Source organism: Argopecten irradians, chromosome 3 (assembly GCF_041381155.1).
Source record: "Argopecten irradians isolate NY chromosome 3, Ai_NY, whole genome shotgun sequence".
Lineage (NCBI taxonomy): Eukaryota > Metazoa > Mollusca > Bivalvia > Pectinida > Pectinidae > Argopecten > Argopecten irradians.
In genome coordinates, this window is record NC_091136.1 from 3,994,629 (window position 1) to 4,016,532 (window position 21,904).

General features: G+C 33.9%; 1 protein-coding gene across 1 annotated transcript in view; it reads right to left on the minus strand.

The window, feature by feature from the left end:
- Nucleotides 1-13,603, minus strand: part of LOC138319871 (QRFP-like peptide receptor) — a 55,833-nt gene extending 42,230 nt beyond the window's left edge. The window contains exon 1 of the mRNA XM_069262995.1: nt 12,919-13,603. Coding sequence (XP_069119096.1) covers nt 12,919-13,412 — 494 coding nt within the window. The 5' untranslated portion in view covers nt 13,413-13,603. The remainder of the gene's footprint in view (nt 1-12,918) is intronic.
- Nucleotides 13,604-21,904: the final 8,301 nt, after the last annotated feature.

Below are 21,904 nucleotides of genomic sequence, written 5' to 3' on the forward strand. Positions count from 1 at the left end.
TGTCAGGTTCTGAATGCTGGTTGGTGGTTTTACTCCGGGTAATCATACTTCTCTCTACCTCTTATACTATGTAAGACTTTATACAACCTTGACTGTGGAATACGCAAACGAACCAAACACGGCGAAAGGAATCCATTATTAGGCTTTCTGAATAAAATGGCTTTTCCGAGTGAACAAAGACTATACAAAACATGTGGCATCGGAACATCTTGAAACAAAAGACTGTTCTGCATTCGGTTTGTCTTCGTCGACGATACCATGCTGTAAGGACGAAGGCATTTCGACAATAAAACATCCCATTTTCATAAAAGATCAACAGTCAAAAAGGTTTTTTGTTTTCTGCGAAACGCTCAAGGAACATTTTGTTTATTATTTGAAACGCGGAAGCCTATTTACTGTATATAATACATGCATATGTCAATTAAAATTTGTTGAAACTGAAACGCGGAGGCAAATTATGCCTTGGTTTTGGAGATAGATGTATAAATAAGATGGACAGGATTCTCTTAATATATAAAATGTCGTGTTTAGAAAACATCATTACACGTATAATCGAAGAACTTGTCCATTTACAAGTCAGGGAAACCAAACGTATGTTTGCCATGACATTAACAATCTGCCAGTAATCATTAACAGAGCTGCCCAACAAATCATCGGTATTTTATGAAAAATACTTACAACAGCGAGAGAAGACAAGGAGCCATCATATGACATTTTGAAATGTATAAACGGTAATTAGCATGGACAATTCCATAAAGTTTTATCTTGCTCACAAGAGAGATGAGATGTGCCAGACCAAATTATTGTGAGTAATGGTCGAGGATCTGGCACGGGTCATCAGTCAAAACCGCAACACCACTATGGATACTAACCACACCGTTTTTGATTTTTTCGCTTTGCCTAAAAAGATTGGGAGCTTTATGCGACGTATTTGATATGCACAAGTCATTTCTCGGCGTCAACAGTAACTGTGTATGCGCGTGTCGGTATCCTAAAGCGATATAATACATCGCATCGTAATGACTTTATTTATATGCGCAGTTAGGTGAGGCGTACAAAAACCGCAATCTATTTCCCAAAACAATAGATGCGACGCACGTGAGGACATCGGTATATGGTAGAGCTGATGGATTACTTGACCTTTTTTGGACACAAAACGTTTTATCGAAGCGGTCACTCCCTTTATATCTGGCCAGAGAAATCAGGTTTCCTTTACGCTTTTACATGGGGGAGAGTAAGTCAATTAAGTGTTTCCTTTGCTTTATTCTGCACAGATACAAGAAAGGCATTAAAACATTATCTGAATAGAGCATAACGTTCAGGACCAAATACACTGGAAAGCATTTCGTATTTTTCCTATGCATTTTTTAATTAGTGTAATTGTTGAGTAAGCATTTGTTAAATCTCTAATTTAAAGAACATTTAAACATTTTCTGATACCTTCTCCATACACACCAGAGTTCAAAATGTTAGAAAAATCTTAATGTGAACCTGATCTATAGTGTATTATATAATATCTTTTCTTCTTATTGATACTGGGATTTATTTTTAAATGTTTTAATCGCTAACAGTGAAATTTGTATTTGGTGTCAAAGTATGGAGGGCAATAGGGGTCACAGTTTAGCATTAAGTTTTATATTTCATTATGTTAACCTTTGAGTCTAAAGTTACAGTTTTCTATTTTCAATTTTTAAGAGCCAACTTTTATAGTTTATAACGTTATCTTCTAAATTTAAATTTTCAAAATTTCTCTTTTTAGTTTTAATGTGCCAACTTTTAGAAAAAATAACGTTTACTTCTAAGTTTCAATTTTGAGTTTTCTATTTATCTGTTTTTTACTTTGTTTTGTGTGATAAATCAAATGTGAAATTAATATCATGTGTTCAAATTAAGATTACAAAACCAAACATCATGCAAACCCAGATTACAAAGCGTCCTCTACTTGAACTCAAAAATTAAAAACTAAAAATCAACACAAAGACCGTTTTCGTTTATTCGGAATAACCGGTGCAACAGTTTGTTTAAGTCATGTATAAATCCTGACGGACCTGCAGTTATGATACAGGCCTATGAGGGCTTTGTCAAGGCTCGTCTGAAAACAATCTTAAATCACCAGGTCCGTCCTTAAGGATGTACATCCTTAATTCCTAAACGCACAACTTGTCGCAACCGTATAATCGAAAACGACCCTTGACAACAAACGATCGTTCTTCTGTAATGTTTCTAATGGCGAGTTGTGGAAATGGAATAATGAGACTTTCCACCAAACCGGAAACACTTGGAGACAGTTTCGCGACGCGGGAAATTGGAATGTGTATGCTTACAAGAGTGGCGGATTTGTTAAGCCAGACTGCAGACGCGTTACAGACGTCAGCAGTCTCGAACACGTCCACAGTTACCTCCTCAATCAGACCATTAGATATAGCCTCCTCACCTAACAGACCGACCTAATGCAGGATTGGGCAATGCAACCCACAGGCACTTGCAGATCAAATATAAAGTTTCTGTAAAAATTATAACAGTATTGGGCTACTAGTTTAAATCTATAATAAGGCTGGCAACTCCGCCACGTTACAATACACATCCATTCTATTTCAATTGTCTAAAAAACACTTTTATTCAAAATAAAATTTTACAAAAGATACGCCACTGCATTCAGGAAATATTTGTTTGTCTCACCTATATCACCCATTTCTAAACCTTTATCCACACGGATTAATTCGAGAAAACATGTAGATTATGATTAAACAGATTTAAGGTAAATTTATAATCCAGTCCTCATTATCCGGAACCATGGTACAAATAAAAATTTTTGAGAAAATTCAATTGTTGGTCAATAGGTATGAATTGGTAGAATGATTCTCACGATGGGGAAGAATTTATAATTACAAGTATTAAAAAAAAGTTTTATATTACAAATGAACTTCGTAGTAGTTCTTCTTTCCTTTGAAAATGTATGTATAAGACATATTAGGATGAAAAATAAAATCAGTATAATTGATGTGTATTGAATAATTATTATTACGGTTTGTTACGTGCTTGAACTTTTTAAGGAAATTTGCAGCGCAGCGGAAAATTTTATAAAATGAATTTCGAAAAATATGCAGGTGGACCTTTTTTTTCTTTCAAATGTGCATTTTTAGAACATTTTAGCCGTTGTACTTTTAACAACATCTTTACATATATGATCTGCAAGCGCCTGTGGGATGTACTGCTCAATCATGCACTAGGTTGTTCTGTTAGTTCGGAAGGCCATTTCTAATGCCCCGATTTCGGAAGTACACGCAGTTGCTGTCTTAACAAATCCGCCAATCTTTCCGTGGTCTGCATGATGTGTCGGAAGCATACCAGTACACATTCCAATATGCCGCGCAACGAAACTGTCTCCAAGGTTTTTTTATGTTCCAGTAGAGGTCGCTTTGTATTCTGGGTTAGCATGATATTTTGTTTTGAAATCTAAATTTGAACACGTGATGTTAATATCACATTTGGTTTATCATACAAAACAAAATAGAAAACACATAAATAGTAAGAAAACTCATAATTGAAACTTACAACTAAACGTTACCTGTTATAAAAGTTGTCATTTAAAAACTGCAAATAAAAATTAAAACTTAGAAGATAACTTACTAAATTATACAACGTGGCACTTAAAAATTGGAAATAGAAAACTGAAACTTTAGACTTAAAGGTTAACGAAATGAAATATAACACTTAACGCTTAGAATTATGGCCCACATATATTGGGCAATATGTACTGTATCCGCGATTAGCTCCTTGAATGTTGTAATCTTCCAGGCATGATCCTTGAATTGGGGTCGACATTTAACATACAACGCTTGATTTATGTTACGGAATGGGAATCTACTCTTGTCACTCATCAAAAGAAGTCAACCTTTTGCCGAAATGTAACGTTTACAGCGGCATATTTGTAAACATCGAACCTGAAAAAACTATGTGTGAAAACAATTTTAGCCTACCCATCGTCATATTTGCCCTCTATGTGACACAGTTCAAGCATGCCGATGATGTTGCACGTATTAACCTTTATCATTCAATGACGGAGCGCACACTTCAAGCTCGGCGTGAGTATGAATATTTATCCGTAAAATCCGCCGATGCGCTGATTAGTCTGTATCTAATCACTTATCTATGTTATTCACAATACTTCTTCTCAATTTAGGATGAAGAAGCCAGAATACGCCATTCTGATGCAGATGTAATCAAAAGTAAAATATACTGAAACCTGCTTTCCGTTGTCAAAGGGAATTAAGTAAGTCGTCTGCTCTCAGGGACAATGTGTATCTTTGATAGACGATATCGTGGCAAACTTATATTATTTGTATCGATTAGCTGTATTTTGACGTCGACAATGTGCAAAGGATTATATTCAATTCATATCCATTCAGTTTCATTTCATTATTAACGATAAAAAGTTAAAAAAATATTTTAAACATTTTTGTTTTTATAAAGACAACGGATTGAGTTGGGAATTTTTTACGGCCCGCAGTTGCGTAAATGTTCTACTTACGACTTGTCAAAACCCCGCATAATTCTGACAACACTTATAGATTTCCCTTCGTTATATAAAGTGTTTAATAATTTTCAATATATGTAATGAATGGATCTCTGATTTTCAAGGTCACCCTTGCTTTGTAATGTTGTCGTGCCCTTGACTACGATGGACTGGCGTCGACAACGTAAAATCAACTTTTGTTAAGATTCGAGGCCAATTACATTAAGGAATGCTTTCTTTGTCATACCATGAGAAGAATTCTTACTTGGTTGATACCCAGATTGACACATTAATGAATAGAGTATAGAAAAGGATACTACATTTACATTTTGTATAGGGGTCTCGTTTAAAGCAATTATGCAATTGTATTCATTTCTCGCTTTTTTAGTGTTTAATTGACAACACACTTATATTAAGAATATTTCAACACTTTCAACCGCTTATTAGGTTTCTTCATTTACATGAAAATGAATATATAGTATGAGATGCATAAAATTATGACAATTTATTAACAGTTTACTCAACAGGATGCATATTCCATTTAGTAATGTCATGATCATTTGATATTGAACCATTAATGTTGTCTGTCGATGGATTCTTACTATAATATGATGGAACATACTTACTGCTCAAGCTATGCGAACGGAAGTAGCAATAATTTAATGAAGGTACGTATGTACTGGAAAATAGGTTCAATCTATAGATTTGAGGATGAACGCTTCAATATTAGTTATTTAGATTGCAGGCAGTTTATAATGTTACATGAAACCTGTCAGGATTACAAATGGCCGGAGCCGAATTACCTCACTCTATTTATGGCAACAGATATTAAAGCGACTTCCTTTGCCACAAACTCCCGACTGATATCCAGCGACTTTGTCATGTGATAGCTTTACCTAGAGCACTTTGCTTTGGCTGTGACAAAATCGAGGCTTTCGTGTAACAATTCGGACGAGAAAATACATGTCCTCTTGGAAAACACTTGGTGAAAACAAAGGCGAATTTCGACCGAATTTCAATCAAGTATTTCCCGTCATTGAATAACATGTAGCAAAGACAAGCGTTTAAAGATAAATTGATTTGAAATTCAATCTATAACATCACGACAAACATAATAAATTGATATTTTACTCCGGTAGCCTTGTTTGCGTCATTTTCTAACACGACAAAGTACTTCCGTTTCCGGTATTTGTTTTCTTAAACGTATACTGTTACAATTTCAATACATTGACATCCGGTTTCCCAGGGACCGTAATAGTTTGATTTGAAACATCTTAAAAAATACCATTAGCCTGTCAACCATGCTTGACTTTCTATTTGACATTCAACAATGGTCAAAGACCAGTGAAGGACGCAGTTCTTTCAGTTAAATCGTTGATTTGACAAAACCGTTCTTTTGACAGAAGCAGCGTACCAACATCCATGGTGCTGTTTGGAAGATAATCAGATATAAATTCCCTTATGATCTTCTTAACTTAATAGTACGAGCTTGTAACAAATGAAAGAACTTTATCACACACAGAAATGTGTACAAACCTATTTGAATACAGTGTACCGAGCTGAACAAGCTCCCGTTCGTCTTTAGATGAGAGGGATTTGTTTTATTTCCCAGTCTGTGTCAAAATGCGTTGATGTTACATTAAATGTCGATTATTTCTATATGTATCTATATCTAATCCCGGTTTTTTAATTTCGTGAGCATTTGTTTGACTCTATCGTCATTTTGCGTTTAATTCTGTAAAATGTTTGTTATCCTTATTTGATCTCTGTTATTATCTGATGTCACTTTATGAAGCTAATTATTCTTGTTTCTGTGTGATTATTTGAATTTAAATGCTGTTTCTCCATTCGAATCCAAAAGGTAATGCGAATAGTTTCTATTACTTCCGTAGACATTGTGTAAGTTAACACTGTAAACATTTTTCTTTTAAACAGATATGCCTACCAAAAATAATAAATGTATGCGTGGGTATGAAAGCCATATTGTGAACCTTGGAGTCGAAATTAAACGTAATATCTTAATAAAATAAGTTTTCTTAAATGATATAAATTTAGAAAAATAATCGAGTATACGCTGGATAGATATGAGTCATTAAATGTAGATAGCACTCTCGGCAAATTCTTTGGTTCTCCCTAATCTATTAATACCTTAGGATGAATATCCGCATCCTTCATACAATCACATGAAAAAGTCATACTTTTTTATCTATGATCATATGAATTTATTTATTAACTATTGAAAATATAATTTCAAACAAATTACGTTATACAAATAAGTTTAGTTTGTTGGCTTTTTAAATTCAACATATTATGAAGTCAGGCTCTCCTTTAAGACTTATTGAATACAGTGGTACGTTTATCGTATATGTGACATTTTAAGACCTACATCCACAGGGAAGAGGAGATGAAAAACATTATAAATGAAATGGGTTCGTCATTAAAATTGGCAGAACTCGATCAGATGAAGTGCGATAACAACACATCGGTTTATTTCTACTAAGATTGTTCACTGAAGTAAAATGTGTTGAACAAGCCATTCGATTTTGATTATTTTCATCCTATGGGACTATCAAAGCTATCTTGAGTTGTTTTGTTTCCATTAAACCCAACCATCAGACATTCTCAGAAGGGCATATATGAAAATCCTAAATCGATTGTGGGAGTTCGGATTCACACTTGACGATTTGAAAAACGCTAAGAACATTTTGATATGTGGGTTTTGTTGCAATCGAATAAAGTTAATAATCACGGGCTTTCAGTCAATGTATTTTGAAACCATTTTTATGTTCATTACTCCATCGTCGGCAAAATTTTGATCATTGGAAGTCGGCACCGGATCTAAATCCTTTTTTCTTTTCTTATTATATCAAGTCAATATTATTTCCATTGTGGAATCTCTTAGGATTAAAGTCTTTTTATGCTCGTTTCAAATTGCAAAGCAGTGACCTGTATTGAAATCCAAAGATAAACCCCCGTTCTATTTGTGCCTTAATACACTGCCTGTGGCAGATCCGTTTATCATTACGCTTGTGGTGACAATATGACTTCCATCTGTGGCACGAGACAATTTCCAATTCCATTGTTCTTAGATTACACTGTCATCACAAGGTGTGATGGACTCAGCAGTCTATAAATAATTTTCTTTTAATAGAAAGTGGTTTAAGTCCTTTCCTTCAAAGAAGACAAACCAACGGCTTTTCCGATGAAAGAAGGGTTGTCTTTAGATTATTGATAATGCATCTCTTAATTGTTGCATGACTTGTACATTTCTAAAAACAAAATCGTCAATCTAAAGTACGTAAACAGAATGGAAACAACAATAAGTAAATCAAATTAGTAAACGTTAGCTCAAGTAATTTGAAACGCTCCATTTCCAATATATTCGTAGGCGTCTCCCGCAAGACGAGTATGGCAATTAACGACTTTGGACCATTTTCATTTTACAAATCTGTCTGGAGATTGTTCTAATTGTTTCTATGTCGCGAAACAATAAGGGCTAAGAAGACTTTCATGATTTCACGATTTCATTCGTTCAAGACACACATAAATGTGTAACAAGAGAGCAAAACCAGATACGATATCAATGAAGGGCAGGATAATAAAGAAGTTTTATTGCAAAATACGCTGAAGACGTGTCTCATTGCGCTATTGAATTTCATCTATTAAATGTCTGGTCTTAGAGGATCACATAGATCACTTGTTAGATCGCTGGTTATAGGTCAGCGGGTTTCAACGGGAACTCTGTTTTTGATTGCATGTCCTTAAACAAGGTCAACCAATCTCGATGTTCATATTTTGTATATTCTCAAGAAAATATATTATTTTTCAAGTGTAAGCGATATTTGGAATTGTTCGCCAGGCAGAATCTATGCTGCTTAATGGCGTATGTGTGATATTCCATACATTAATTGGAACTCTTCTTTCTATGACAATTATAAGATAATTACTGATATTATTTCTAGCAAGAATTAATACAAAGTGTTCCACTCGTAAAAAATAAACATTATATCCATCAGTAACATAAACCGAAGATACAATATCAACTTGAACCAGTTTTAGAAAGGTTTCTCTCGAAGATAAATTTTCTGACATGGACTGTTTATTGATTTTGGTTTCCTAGACATTTTATAAACACGATATTTTGTAATACTTACGTGACGTCAAAGGAAGACGTATGGATAATATATTCCTTTTGGAAATGCATATACATGTATCAAGACAAATATATTTTATGTGACTTTTAAGTACACTTTATTATCGAGTTAAAGCAGAGAGGTTATAAGAAACCAATCCCCGCCTCCTCACAAACTGTTGTTCTTCTTTGAACACATATTTCATATCTTGTATTTCATATTCAGCAAGGAACTTAGCGTCAACATCAAAGAAGCTGTTTATTTATACCAAAATACATAATTTGTGATAAACAATTAAAATAAAGCAGAATAAAATCCTTATTTACGCCAATAAAATGTGGACTTTGTGTTCGAGATAAAGAAAATACAATCTTAATCAGTGACGCCGATAAAATGTGGACTTTGTGTTCGAGATAAAGAAAATACAATCTTAATCAGTGACGCCGATAAAATGTGGACTTTGTTTGTTCGAGATAAAGTAAAACAAAATCTTAATCAGTGACGCCAATAAAATGTGGACTTTGTTTGTTCGAGATAAAGAAGAATAAAATCTTAATCAGTGACACCAATAAAATGTGGACTTTATGTTCGAGATAAAGAAAATACAATCATAATCAGTGACGCCAGCAAAATGTGGACTTTGTTTGTTCGAGATAAAGAAGAATACAATCTTAATCAGTGACGCCAGCAAAATGTGGACTTTGTTTGTTCGAGATAAAGAAGAATAAAATCTTAATCAGTGACGCCAATAAAATGTGGACTTTGTGTTCGAGATAAAGAAAATACAATCTTAATCAGTGACGCCGATAAAATGTGGACTTTGTCTGTTCGAGATAAAGTAAAACAAAATCTTAATCAGTGACGCCAATAAAATGTGGACTTTGTTTGTTCGAGATAAAGAAGAATAAAATCTTAATCAGTGACACCAATAAAATGTGGACTTTATGTTCGAGATAAAGAGAATACAATCTTAATCAGTGACGCCAGCAAAATGTGGACTTTGTTTGTTCGAGATAAAGAAGAATAAAATCTTAATCAGTGACGCCAACAATATGTGGGCTACATTTGTATGTGTTCGAGATGATCTTTTCTTGTTATTCTTAGAAGCAAGGCTACTTTATGTAACTGTACAAAGTACTGAAGACAAAAATAAGAGTGAAGTGAATCTAAGGTTCATTTTACATTACATCGTACAGATGACCATGAACTAAAAGTCCTTTACTTAAACATGACCTAGCTGTGAACTTTGCAGCCCAAGTTTACTTTATGCAGTCCAACAGTCCAAGAGTTCCAACTATCCCGAAATTTTCTTATCAAAAGAATAAAAAAAATCATGTTTACTTTCAAAATGTTAGTTTTAATATCTTTAATTGAAATGACGTTAATGTGTAATGTATTTTTGGACTTTTTGTTCATTTCCTTATTAGAAATTATGTTGTCTATCTATGCATGGAAAACAAAACGTGTAATCAATATTAATCAATTTTAAACTTCATCGTCTGACTCACTTTGATGTAGCCTATTTGATCTTGTTTCGATGTTTCTGGTTTGAATTTGTGCATTCCCTAGATGCAGATGAGTATTTTTTTATTTTTCATAGAAATGCAAACATCCCATCAAGTTCTAGTCTACATTACATGTGATTGACGATAATTTTAGTTTATGGTTAGATTTCTTTTAGTTAACATCAATATGCTTTCAAAATCGTGACATGTGCGTTTGTATGTTTTTTCGTGATATATGTGCGTATGTAATCGATACTATACATTTCTAAAACATATTTTGTCATTATTTTTTTAAACTCAGTCTAAAATATTGTGACGCTAATACGGTTTTACAGGAAACTTCAGCCGCCTACTGATAAACCATAAATCAGATTTATTATTATAGATTTTTTTTTTATTATATTATTTATTATATATTTATTATAGTTTTTTTTTCTATAGAATGGAAAGTTTGATTATATTATGCTAGAGTAACGTATGCTTTGATTCAGTTGATGCAGAATTAAAACTTAATTAGTACAGATGTATTTTCAATAAAACTTCACACGCGTATGCTTCCGGTTTTATCATCCGTGTAATGATTGTTGATTAAATTTTTGTGGGTATCAAATTTCGCGACTTCCTGTTTGGAACATATTATTCGAGGGTATCTTCGCGAACCACATTTGTACCATGTGAATGGCGTCATTTACGTTTTTCCCTTTATACTTGTATAACCGACGAAGATTTTGGTTGATTCGTTCAGTCTTATATAGGTTTTGTGTTTCCTAAACTTCCAAATCGATTATAGATATTTGAACTGTAACTTATCAAACCACCATATACGAATTAAGGGAAACCATTGTAACAGCTCTTTTTGTTCAATAGCTTAACATTTAATATGAATAAGATATAAACCATCAAAAGCTAAGACAATAGCGTCACCAACACGTGCATGTAATTAGATGGATATGCTGACTAATGGTGTAAAATCATTGTTGCGTAGCTATTTTCTACTGAAAATGCCATTAGAGATCATTTCAGTGAAACACTACGTCTCCAGTTTGTTAATACGACTTATAGTAAGATCATGTGTTAATTAGTTTAAATGGCTTTCTGCTGACGATAAGAATAAAAAATAGAAAAAAAAAGAATAATATAATAAATGAAAGTATAGAAAGAGAGAGGGCGCCACTGGTAAAATAAACATTTTTCATTGGCTGTAATTTCCTGAATTGATGGCAAATCATCAGACAAACTATTAGAGTGAATTTGTTATCATCTTAGAGAGATAATATGCTCATGTACCAATCACAATTCTTCTTCTATTTCACAAAGAATCTATTTTCGCGTTAATTCGCGATGAGAGACGTTCACCTATTCACATCTTTTGGGAATACTTCTGTAAAACGCCAAACTTGAGTGTTTTCTATTTTGATTCTGTCATTAAAATGAACAGTGAATAAGACTTTGCTTGTTCATAGAACATAATGTGATATCAATAGATACAAAAAAAAGCTGAAGCAGACAGAAAAACGTTAAAAACAGATAAAACATCTTTCACTATATTGTATCATCAACAGATGTTGGCATATTTTGACTGATTGGCAAGTTATCGAATTTCGAGAAAAAAATAGTTGATATCATGGAACATATGAAGAGATAACTGCAGCGTGTAATTGATCGGAGTGTAGTTCATTGTCTGTTTATTCCTATACCGGTCTGTACACAGATATAAACGCGTCAAATGTTATTCACGGTTGGCTACATCCGCGAAAATCACGCTATTGTGGACAAACTTACTGTACACCAACTTTCTTTCACGGATATTGAATTTTCGCGATTTGCGATTCAAAGAGTTTTTTTAAGTGAATTATGATACTTTTGGATTTAATTGTGCAAGAATTATAGAAGATTTTAATTCCAGGTGATAAACTTCCGCGAATTTATCTTCATCGCGAAATTCGCGAAAATGAATCGCACGCGCAAGAAAGTTGGTTTACAGAATTTAATGTGCGATTTAATTTGGCGTTTAATTTGTTAGATAAAATTGCGCCGAATTTGTGTCTCATACCGAAAACCCGAAAAAAGTTTGGTTCATGTAATAAACCTTCCATTTTTCAGACACGTCTGCAGTAGAAGCAAGCTCATCTGTTAATACTCTACATGTCAAGCGGCATAGAAATTTTATATTCTGACAATGCAATTAGCATTTGTCATTGAACTGAATATTTCTGTTGACTTCAATTAATTACGTATTGATTACAACGGGAATAGCTAAACCTCCAAAGTCTGTTTGACCTATGATAGTATGCTTTGAAAAATATATACACTTTGTACACTGAAGCTGAAACAAAAATGGCTTTACATAGGATGTTGATCATACCGTAAAATAAAGTAATACGCTTTAAGCATAATATACAAAAAAGAACATTTCTTGCAATTTGGTAAAGCTACTAGTCGTAGTAGTAGTATCTAAAATCATGTATGAATAACGAAACTGCGTTCTGTCCTCCTCCAATTCCCCCTCCTGTCCTCTACCAAGCAACTTTTTAGTTCTCCAAATATCATTCCCGTTCTTTTATTTTCTTCCTTTCTCTTTTCACTTCATCTTCTCAACTCTTTCTTCTATTCTGTTTTTTTAAAGGGCAACGTTATCTTTTTAAAAACTGTGAATGTGTAAATGGATATTTGACACTGTCTATATTGTACATGTATATATTCATGTTTTGTATAGCATCGCTGTGAAATGTCTTTAAGAAAAATGATTTAAAACAATACTTACCTTTCTAATGATATGGCGACGAGCGTTAGAACACTGGCAAAGACGAAAATCGGCAGTATATAGTAAACTACAGCACAAAGACCATCATGGCTAAAAATCTGCCAGTCACAGGGGCTAGTGTACTCTAAAAGTTTGAGTGGCAAAACGATGGAGGATACCAGGAAATCCGACAATGCCAGGTTTACTATGTAATAGTTTGTCACAGTGTGCATATGGGTATTTCTCCAAATTGTCCAAATCACCAAGATGTTACCAAACACAGCAAAGACCATGACCAGGAGATAGAAAACAACAATGGCGGTGTGAACGGTGGGAATTTGAGTAAAATCCACGTAGGAATCGAACACGAATCCGTCACAACGATCCATTCGTTCCCCTGTGTTATTGGTACAGTTTCCCCATAAAGAACACAGTACGTATTTCGGCAATCCAGAAATGTTCAAAGTCGAGGTGTTCCAGCTCAATGACATCCCTACGACGCTGTCGTCTGCCATTATGTAGTTGTAGATCGTCCCGTTGTAATTAGTCGCTGTTGTAATTAGGTAATTGTGTCACTGATTATAATTTATTTAACTCCGACATTCGAGAGTGCCACGGATGTAATGGGTTCTGTAAAACGACCTTAAAAGCTTCCATAGATTAATTTAGCTCCAAGTTTGTCAAGGTTTATTTCAAAGTAGGTAATTGGCATATTATTAGTATTTTTCATTAGACACTGAAATCATTCCTTAAGCTCATTGCGTCAAGCGACGATATTTTGATTTTCAGAGAATAACATTTATTTGTAATTATGTTTTGAAAAATCTAACTAACGATTTAAATAGTGATTGAAGTTTTTAAATTAAAATTCCAATACACATTTTTTAATAATTTAATATACACCATTCAAATTGTCTTGCTTGAATATCGAAAGATAAGAAATGATATCAACTTTATATTCAATCTCAATAACTCCACTGTTGACACGAGTTGTCCTGTATAATCCAACCAATATTCAAGATATTTTGCCCAATGATCATTCATAACAATCAGCCGTTTACCTAGCTAATAAGCCATTGTCCGCTATAGTTCGTTGTTTTCAGAGCTTTGATCTGTAAAGGGATAGCATCGTTTGCTCTGACACTACAGGAACTCTCGGAGCTGTACATGTAGCTGCGTCCACTGTCTTGGAGAACAGTCGATATTCTGTTCGATGGTATGGCCCTGCTGGTAATCCTATATGTGTCGCATATGAGGAAAGGTTCGTCAGTTAAATCTGTTTTACAAACAAATCAAGCAAATACATTAAAGGAAATAGAAAATGCACCATCGCGTTCTCATGACAACCTATCCTTTAAAAGATTAAACAGTTAATGACAAAATATCACGATTCCAACAACAAAAAAAGCAAAAGTGCATGTCCCGGGACGAAGTTCCGATTATTGCACTTCCCTAAGCTTTGTATGCTTAAAGGTTTTGGAATCAAGTGCATGGTGTCAATTTGACGATTCCTAACATTAGCGATAGAGATGAGGTGAACATATTTGTTCTATAGTGACTATAGTAGTTACCATTAACTTAAGATGGATCCTCTGACAAGGTAGGGCTTCGTTTGTTTGTATACGTCCAGTAATCTTCACACTTCAACTCGGCCTGTAAGCGAGTAGTGGAGATTAAGCACATGTCGGCCATTTATGCCGACCAGAACACCCTCGACCCACTCCACAAAGTACACAAACCGACGGGATATGTTCCGACAAGCGATGGACTTAACTTTTAAGACTTTTCTGTGATTGATATATAATGTATCTGTCTTTACAACACATGTTCGAAAACCATGATTTAAGCACGAGTAGCGTTAAAAATACTTTCATTATTTAAGTTCATCTCAAATTACAAGAGTTGACCAAATACATGTAAATCTACGAGGGCAAATTGATATGACATAGTATAAGGGTGTCATCGAGACTTCAGAATTTGGCTTGAATTATATTTTTATGATTATATTTACACTTTTTCAACATTATCCTCTTTAGAATATATATATATGTATTTGGAGAGTGATGTTTCAGATCTACATGCCACTTTCAAAGAAGTAGTGTATTTTTGACAACATTGAGGTTTGCATTGACCATTTATGGGGTTCTTACAACAATAGAGCTTTCCAGAACCATGAAAAACTCATTATCCAGACTATGTATGTAGAGCTTATATTCCGTCAAACATATAGCTTACTGCAGCATATTAATAGGCATCATTCACTAGTGTTACTACCATATCAAAAAGGACATCCTTAAGCATAAAACTTCTGGGGAAAAAACTTTCGTATACATTATGAATAATAATTTAAAAAAAAAATCATAATAATACATTACACATAGCACCCAAAGCATTGAATTCGCTGTATTATTTTTTTGGTCATAGGGTTATAAGTATTGCCATATAGCCGGTTACTTACACGAGGATAATATTTGCTATGATATCGAAATAATTTACGCGAATATTGAGAAATTGTTTATTCCTATAAACCCTTAAAGCTAACTCACCACCAAAAAAATGCTAAAATTTGATTTTTCATTACATACAAACGCGAAAAGTTTGACCAGCGTAAAAAGCGACTTTATGATATCATATACTAGTGCTTATAAAATACTTGACCCAAATATTATCTTACCTTACTTCCCCTACTGAGTATGTGCATTAAACTGAATCATCGGTCTCTTAAAATGAGCATTTTACTGGTATTTTCATTCTAAAATGAGCATGTCAGTAAATAAAAATATATATAGAAATGGTTCGTTTTAGGAGACAGATGATTCGGTCTAAGGTAATAGTTTGCATGTGAGCAATATCTGAAGTTGATGAAATTGGAGGAGGACAATACACTAGCGATTAATAAAAATCATTCAGACAGGACAGAATATCTATATCAAGAAGTGTTTAACAGTGTATTTCAATGTACCCGAATGAATATTATTTGGAAATGTGTTGAGTCAAGAATGAAACATTCTGGACGAATATTATATCATTTTATTTGAAAATACGGTAAGGGATATTTTTATCACACACATGTGCCTCAATGTTATATAGATATACACATTAACTGTGAAACATATTTTGTTATGTTTCCTTTCATTTGTCACACCCCGACGGTATTGCCATACATATGACGTCACAATGAATGCATCATAATTACTTAAATAAGCTATGATTAGAACATTTAACAATGTTGTTTATTTACTTTAATGCCTTTAATTGGACTTTAATTTATGTGAATTTAAAAAATGAAATTTGTTTTTCTTGCATTACCTCTTAAATTACCATGGTTAACGATTTAAATATCAGACTATATGCAGCTGACGTTCATTTATCTTCGTACAAAATATTAATTTTTGGAGGGACGGCTTAAAGGTCTCCATATAGATACCCTCACTTTTAATACCAGAAATCTAGAAACCACATGTTGACATGTACATGTGTTTTATACCTGTTGACTACTTGAATCGATTTCAAATCTCAAGTTTAAGAAACAGTAGTCGGAGGACGCCATTCAAATGTTAGAAACATCTATTAAAGGAATCAGTCGATAGAGTATAGGAAATGTGTTTGTTCAAGAGATATAATTAGCATTAAGCATTCTAGCACTCTGCACAGTTTAGGGAATTCGACTTGGCCTAGATTATGTGCAATCAACAGATAGAAAATATCCTATGTCAAGAGTTGACATTCATGTTACCGGGTTTTTATTTATCAAAATGGCGAATCCATTATCATGATTATCTCATATTTTATTTATTTTTATCAACATCACAATGCCTGTAAATGTTTGTTTTTGTTATTTGAAATTAAACTTGAAACAATATGTTTCTGAGACTATGATGATTACAAATTGTCTGTGGTCTATTAAACCTGTCTCTACTAATTTATCTATAATAACGTTTACTGATTGTTCGACGTTTTGTTGTTGTTGTTTGCTGCTGCTACTGCTGTTGCTGTTGTTGTTGTTGTTGTTGATGATGATGATGATGATGATTTTTTCAGACACTGATCTTAAACAGGGGTTTTGATTCCTGTAACCAACCCAATGGTATAACAGATTGCCCGCTAACCCTTTGAGTCGGAAGTACGAGCAACAAATACGTGACGTCATGAATTAATGTGGTGTTACCATAGTGTACCTTGTCGATGACGTCAACAATTCTAACGTGCAGTCGACAAACTCATTATTATTGGATGAAAGTTCTGAGACCTGCCACATCTCTATTTTTCGTGTGTGGGCGAAAAATAATAATATCTTACCTTAATTTGTGGAATAGAAAATCAAGTTTATTTTTCCCGAGGGATAATTAATACGTGTCAAAAAAAGCACCGGGTTTGACATTTGAAATACCTCTTGGGTTGAATTTCTTTGTCACACCCGATGGCAGGGGGAATCTATACATCATTATCCGTCTTCTGTGTGTCACTTAAATTGTAACCATATTGAATTTTCAGCTTTTAAACGAGCTTCAAGTATCTCGCTATACCACAATATAGTCTAACTGTGATGATCTTCAACTAGTGTCATGTACCAGTACTTAGAAAAAGAATTAGGACATATCTTGATTCAACTAACTCTACAAATACAAATGAATTGACTGGATGAAAAAAGCCATACGGGGAGCCAAATCTAGCTATGATATCGAAGTTCTTAAAACCAAACACTAATCAATGAAAATAATTACTCGTTGACAGTATTTGTCAAATTTAGTCTATACATAACTACGAAAGGGACGAAACAATTTTAATGGTTTTTAAAAGTTCATATCTATTTTGTATTTTTGATTTTGGCGAGAATTGTTTTTAACAGAATTGAAATTCTTTGGTAGAGATAAATCCTTTGTATCGGAAAAAGCGGTGAAGTTGTGGTCTTGTTCTCTTAGACTGAAATCCAATCTCATGTTTATTTGTATCGGAGGGAGCAGATCCCAGCGGAGTCTATGTAGATGCTGATTAGACCACGGATAGGTTTTCAGGCGATAATGATGCTGATGCAGCTGTATAAAGCATGAGGAAGATTTTAAGCTATACTTCAATGACAGAATTTTTCCATCAGCGTAGACTTAACGTTTTGACGCTGTAGTGATTCCTTTTATTATTGTTATTATTATTATGGAGGCCTTTTATAGAACACAAAAGTACATCTAAGTAAGTTTTACTCCGTTGAGAATGGTATAAAAATGATACTGCGAGCTTCAACAACAGTGTATGAACAGTTGACCAGTTTCAGTTTGTTGACCAGTTTCAGTTTGTTTTAATAAATTATATATTATTCAAGTTTAATTGGCAGGGTTTAATCGCATAATTCGTTTTACTGGAGTCTGGAGACCCAGGGGACACTCACTTTGTCAGAACGGTTACCCCTTAGTTAGTGAAAAGCACTGGTGTTATCACTTTGCCAATCGGATACCATGAAGCATGCAGCTAGATTAATGTTGTGAACTTTTCGCAACTATTAGCGGCGATTTATTTTTTGGGATTTTATATTAATTATTGAAATTATTTAAAACCGTATCAATGAACGCCTTACTGTGTCTGTCTTTGAACCAATTACTAATTAATAAATATGTATTAATTCAAAACAAAGGAAAACACTGTAAACACATTTATTCAAGCGTGAATTTTAAATACATTTGTTAAGAGAGAATCGGAAAAAAAAATAATCGGCATATTGCAGACGATTGTTCAGTACGCCATATGACTTTTAACTGTAGTGTTTTCTGTACAACACCGGTACAGGTTGACATAGGTTGGACAACCTCGATCCCATCATCTTGTCGGTGCTTTCTTGTTTATTTTAGTTTATTTAATTGATATGATTTATGTTTGTGTGGGGGAGGGTGGCATTGTGAGCGGGAGATAGCATGAATAAATAACATATGATTTGCAGTGATGTAAGTGTTTTTATTGGGAACGGAGAAATTCAATAATTAAAGTAATTAGACATGAAAACGGGAAGTTCGATCGCCATAAAAAAATGTTTGATTTAAAGTACATTTGAGTACATCGACCCCAAAATCTGACTGTTACATAATTTTATGGCTTTGGAAATTGTATGTATATTTAATTCATTGAATAGCTTCTTTCTCTTACAGTTGAATCTTCCCTTCAGAATTTTATGGACGCTTTTATGCTTTAATGTGAATATCATTATTCTTTCAACAATAAAACTTGCAAACTGTTTAATCAGTATCAATTGTATAACTCTGAAAACAACCAAACACTCCGGGAGAAATCGTCAAAGCTAAAACCAAAGCTAAAACAGAGGGAAAGGAAAATAAACCCAAGCTAATTGAAGAATACAAAAGTGTAATTACATTGTTAGCCCACGATTCATTCAAAGCAGATTTCAGGACACTAGTTGAAATTAAAACACACGATATAACCCTGATAGAACGTGACAGCCATAATAGAAATAAGGCACTTTACCGAGTGAAAGGATTAATTTCCATTGCTAGAGAAAGTTCGCTCGGCAATGTAGCGTCTAGAATAACGAGTCACATAACATGTTGTCATGTTTTGAAAATCCCTATTTCTTTTTTTAAAGAATATGAAAATTCAGATGTTTTCTAGCTAATTGGAATTTCGTCATAAAAGTAAAAAAGTAAAAAGTTTTTGTTTTGTTTTTGTTTTTTCTTTGTTTTTAACATAAAGACAAAAATATTTATTGTTACTTTAGTGCTGAGAAATTCAATTTATTGATTATTATCATTAAATTATAAGGAATAAAAATATAATATATTTTAATATGATAAATTAAATTACCGAACTGCCTTTGGTATTGTTTTTATAATACATGTAGAGGCGGTAGAAATTTTGACGCTTTATCTATTTCTATGCTTGTCATCTGGTATATTGAAACCCCTGTTAGATCGATATGGACTCCTCATGTGGAAAAAAATGTAACATTCTAAACAAATGAAATTGTCATATGTCCTTAAAAGACGTAAGTGAACTCGGCTACATCATCGAGATAGTAAGACACTCTATTATGGCAATCCTGGGAGTCATCGTATGTCCAAAAGCCGTTATCGACGGCACAAAGAGAGATGTCAATCACCGGAATAATACCAGACATTCTGTACGTGCTAAACTCTTAACACGACAGCAAAGTAAGTTTAAAATGGCACGCAAACTGAAGTCACGAATAATCGTGCAGAAGATGTGCAATGCAAATCATCTCCTTTCATTTTTATGTTTAAATTCCTTTTCGCTTTTTGAGAGATATGAATTAACAACGATCGCTTTTGAAGAGATACTCAAATAAAACTCATCAGGGATATTTCCAGGGCCCGGTTGTTCAAAACTAATGTTAAACTAACGATGGTTTTAAATCATATATATAGTTAGTGAGTCGTTTAAATATAACGACATCGTTAACTTTATCGAATAACCGAGCCATGATTGCTAGTTATATTGTATTTGGTTAGTAGCGTGTTAACAGATACCGCATTCCCTGCATGTCATCCGAATGTCATAATATTTTGAAGGTGATATCCGTAATGACTGTCATTGTGATCTCCTGATACAAACAAATAACAGTATACTGTTGTGTAAATCCGATATCCAAAGAGGCGACGGAGGTGGTATCATTAGCCTCAATAATGGTATGAACAGTTACGAAATTTCTTAGAAGAAAAAGTGTTTAAACTCATACGAATAGGCTTGAATCGGGGTTAAAACCGGACGTTTAGATAATAAGCTCAAAAGTAATATTAACCTTGATGATGATTCGTAGAGAAAGACGCCTCTTACTTCCAAGCTGACACAACTGATGACAACTCAGAGAGAGATGGCGAACGAACTCGGATATGAAGTCAGTCTTTCGCTATAATTTTAATGCTTGGGGTGATTTTTGTAATGCATGTTGGTACAGTATGTGTCATATAGAATTAATACAGAAGTATACAGAATTACAAATTAAAGATGATTAAGACTTGTAATTGATTTTAAGTGTGAAAATCATCAAATCTGCTGCAGTCTTTGTATATATCATAATCTGTGTGTGTTTCCGAAGCTCTCGCTCTCCGCTCAGTGATTGCAAAGATGCAACAAGATCCAAATAACCTTGCAGTAAACATGGATGATTATTGATGCGCAGAAGCATTTATGTGTCGAAAAGATTTGTAAGAAGAGGAGTTGATAATGAAACATGCACATTAAAGGTATGATGTTCCACGATGGAAAGATCGCCCATAAATCTCCAGCCAAACACAGTATAAAATGTAGATTTCGTAAATTGATAGCAACTGATCAACCCACGCAATGCAGTCGGTATACTGTCTAACTGGCTAGATAGTGGCTACACCCAACATTGATTTGTCTTGTAAAGCTATAATTCTTGCGGTGGGATTCTCGTTTGATGTATCCATAAGATTCACACTATTACCCGTTTCCGAACATTGATCCCACAAGGAACAATTGCGACCCGCCACATCGGTACATACGGCAACACGACGTAGTCATTGATGCCAATTGCTTACAGATACTGTTTGGAGGATGTAGCGAATGAGCAATTGAGAGAGATGGCTTCCCTTCTAGTACTTCCCACTGTGCTACGTTCAGGAGAGTCTCCTACAATTAAAGCTCGTCATTACAAGATAAAGATACTAATACACAGATTTAATCCATTTTTCTTCAACGTGTGCATAAACATATTGTATGATTCAGAGAAAAGAGTACAGAAGAAGAATTTCTGAGACTAGTATCCGTAACATCTGATAGAATAGTCCCTTTACCAGTCACGTTTCACCAATAGAATTTCTCAAAGCTCTAAAATTCTTTTTGACAGACATTTAGAAATGGTAATATTCCTGATAAGGATAGAAATTACATGTTAACCATGCTTCGCTTCTGAAGGCATTCCATCTCTGTAATAATCTGTTCCGTATTATCACCTCAGACGGATGTACTTTAATGCATATGAGGATCAATAAAACAATTTAGTTTAAAAAGTAATCGAAGCTCT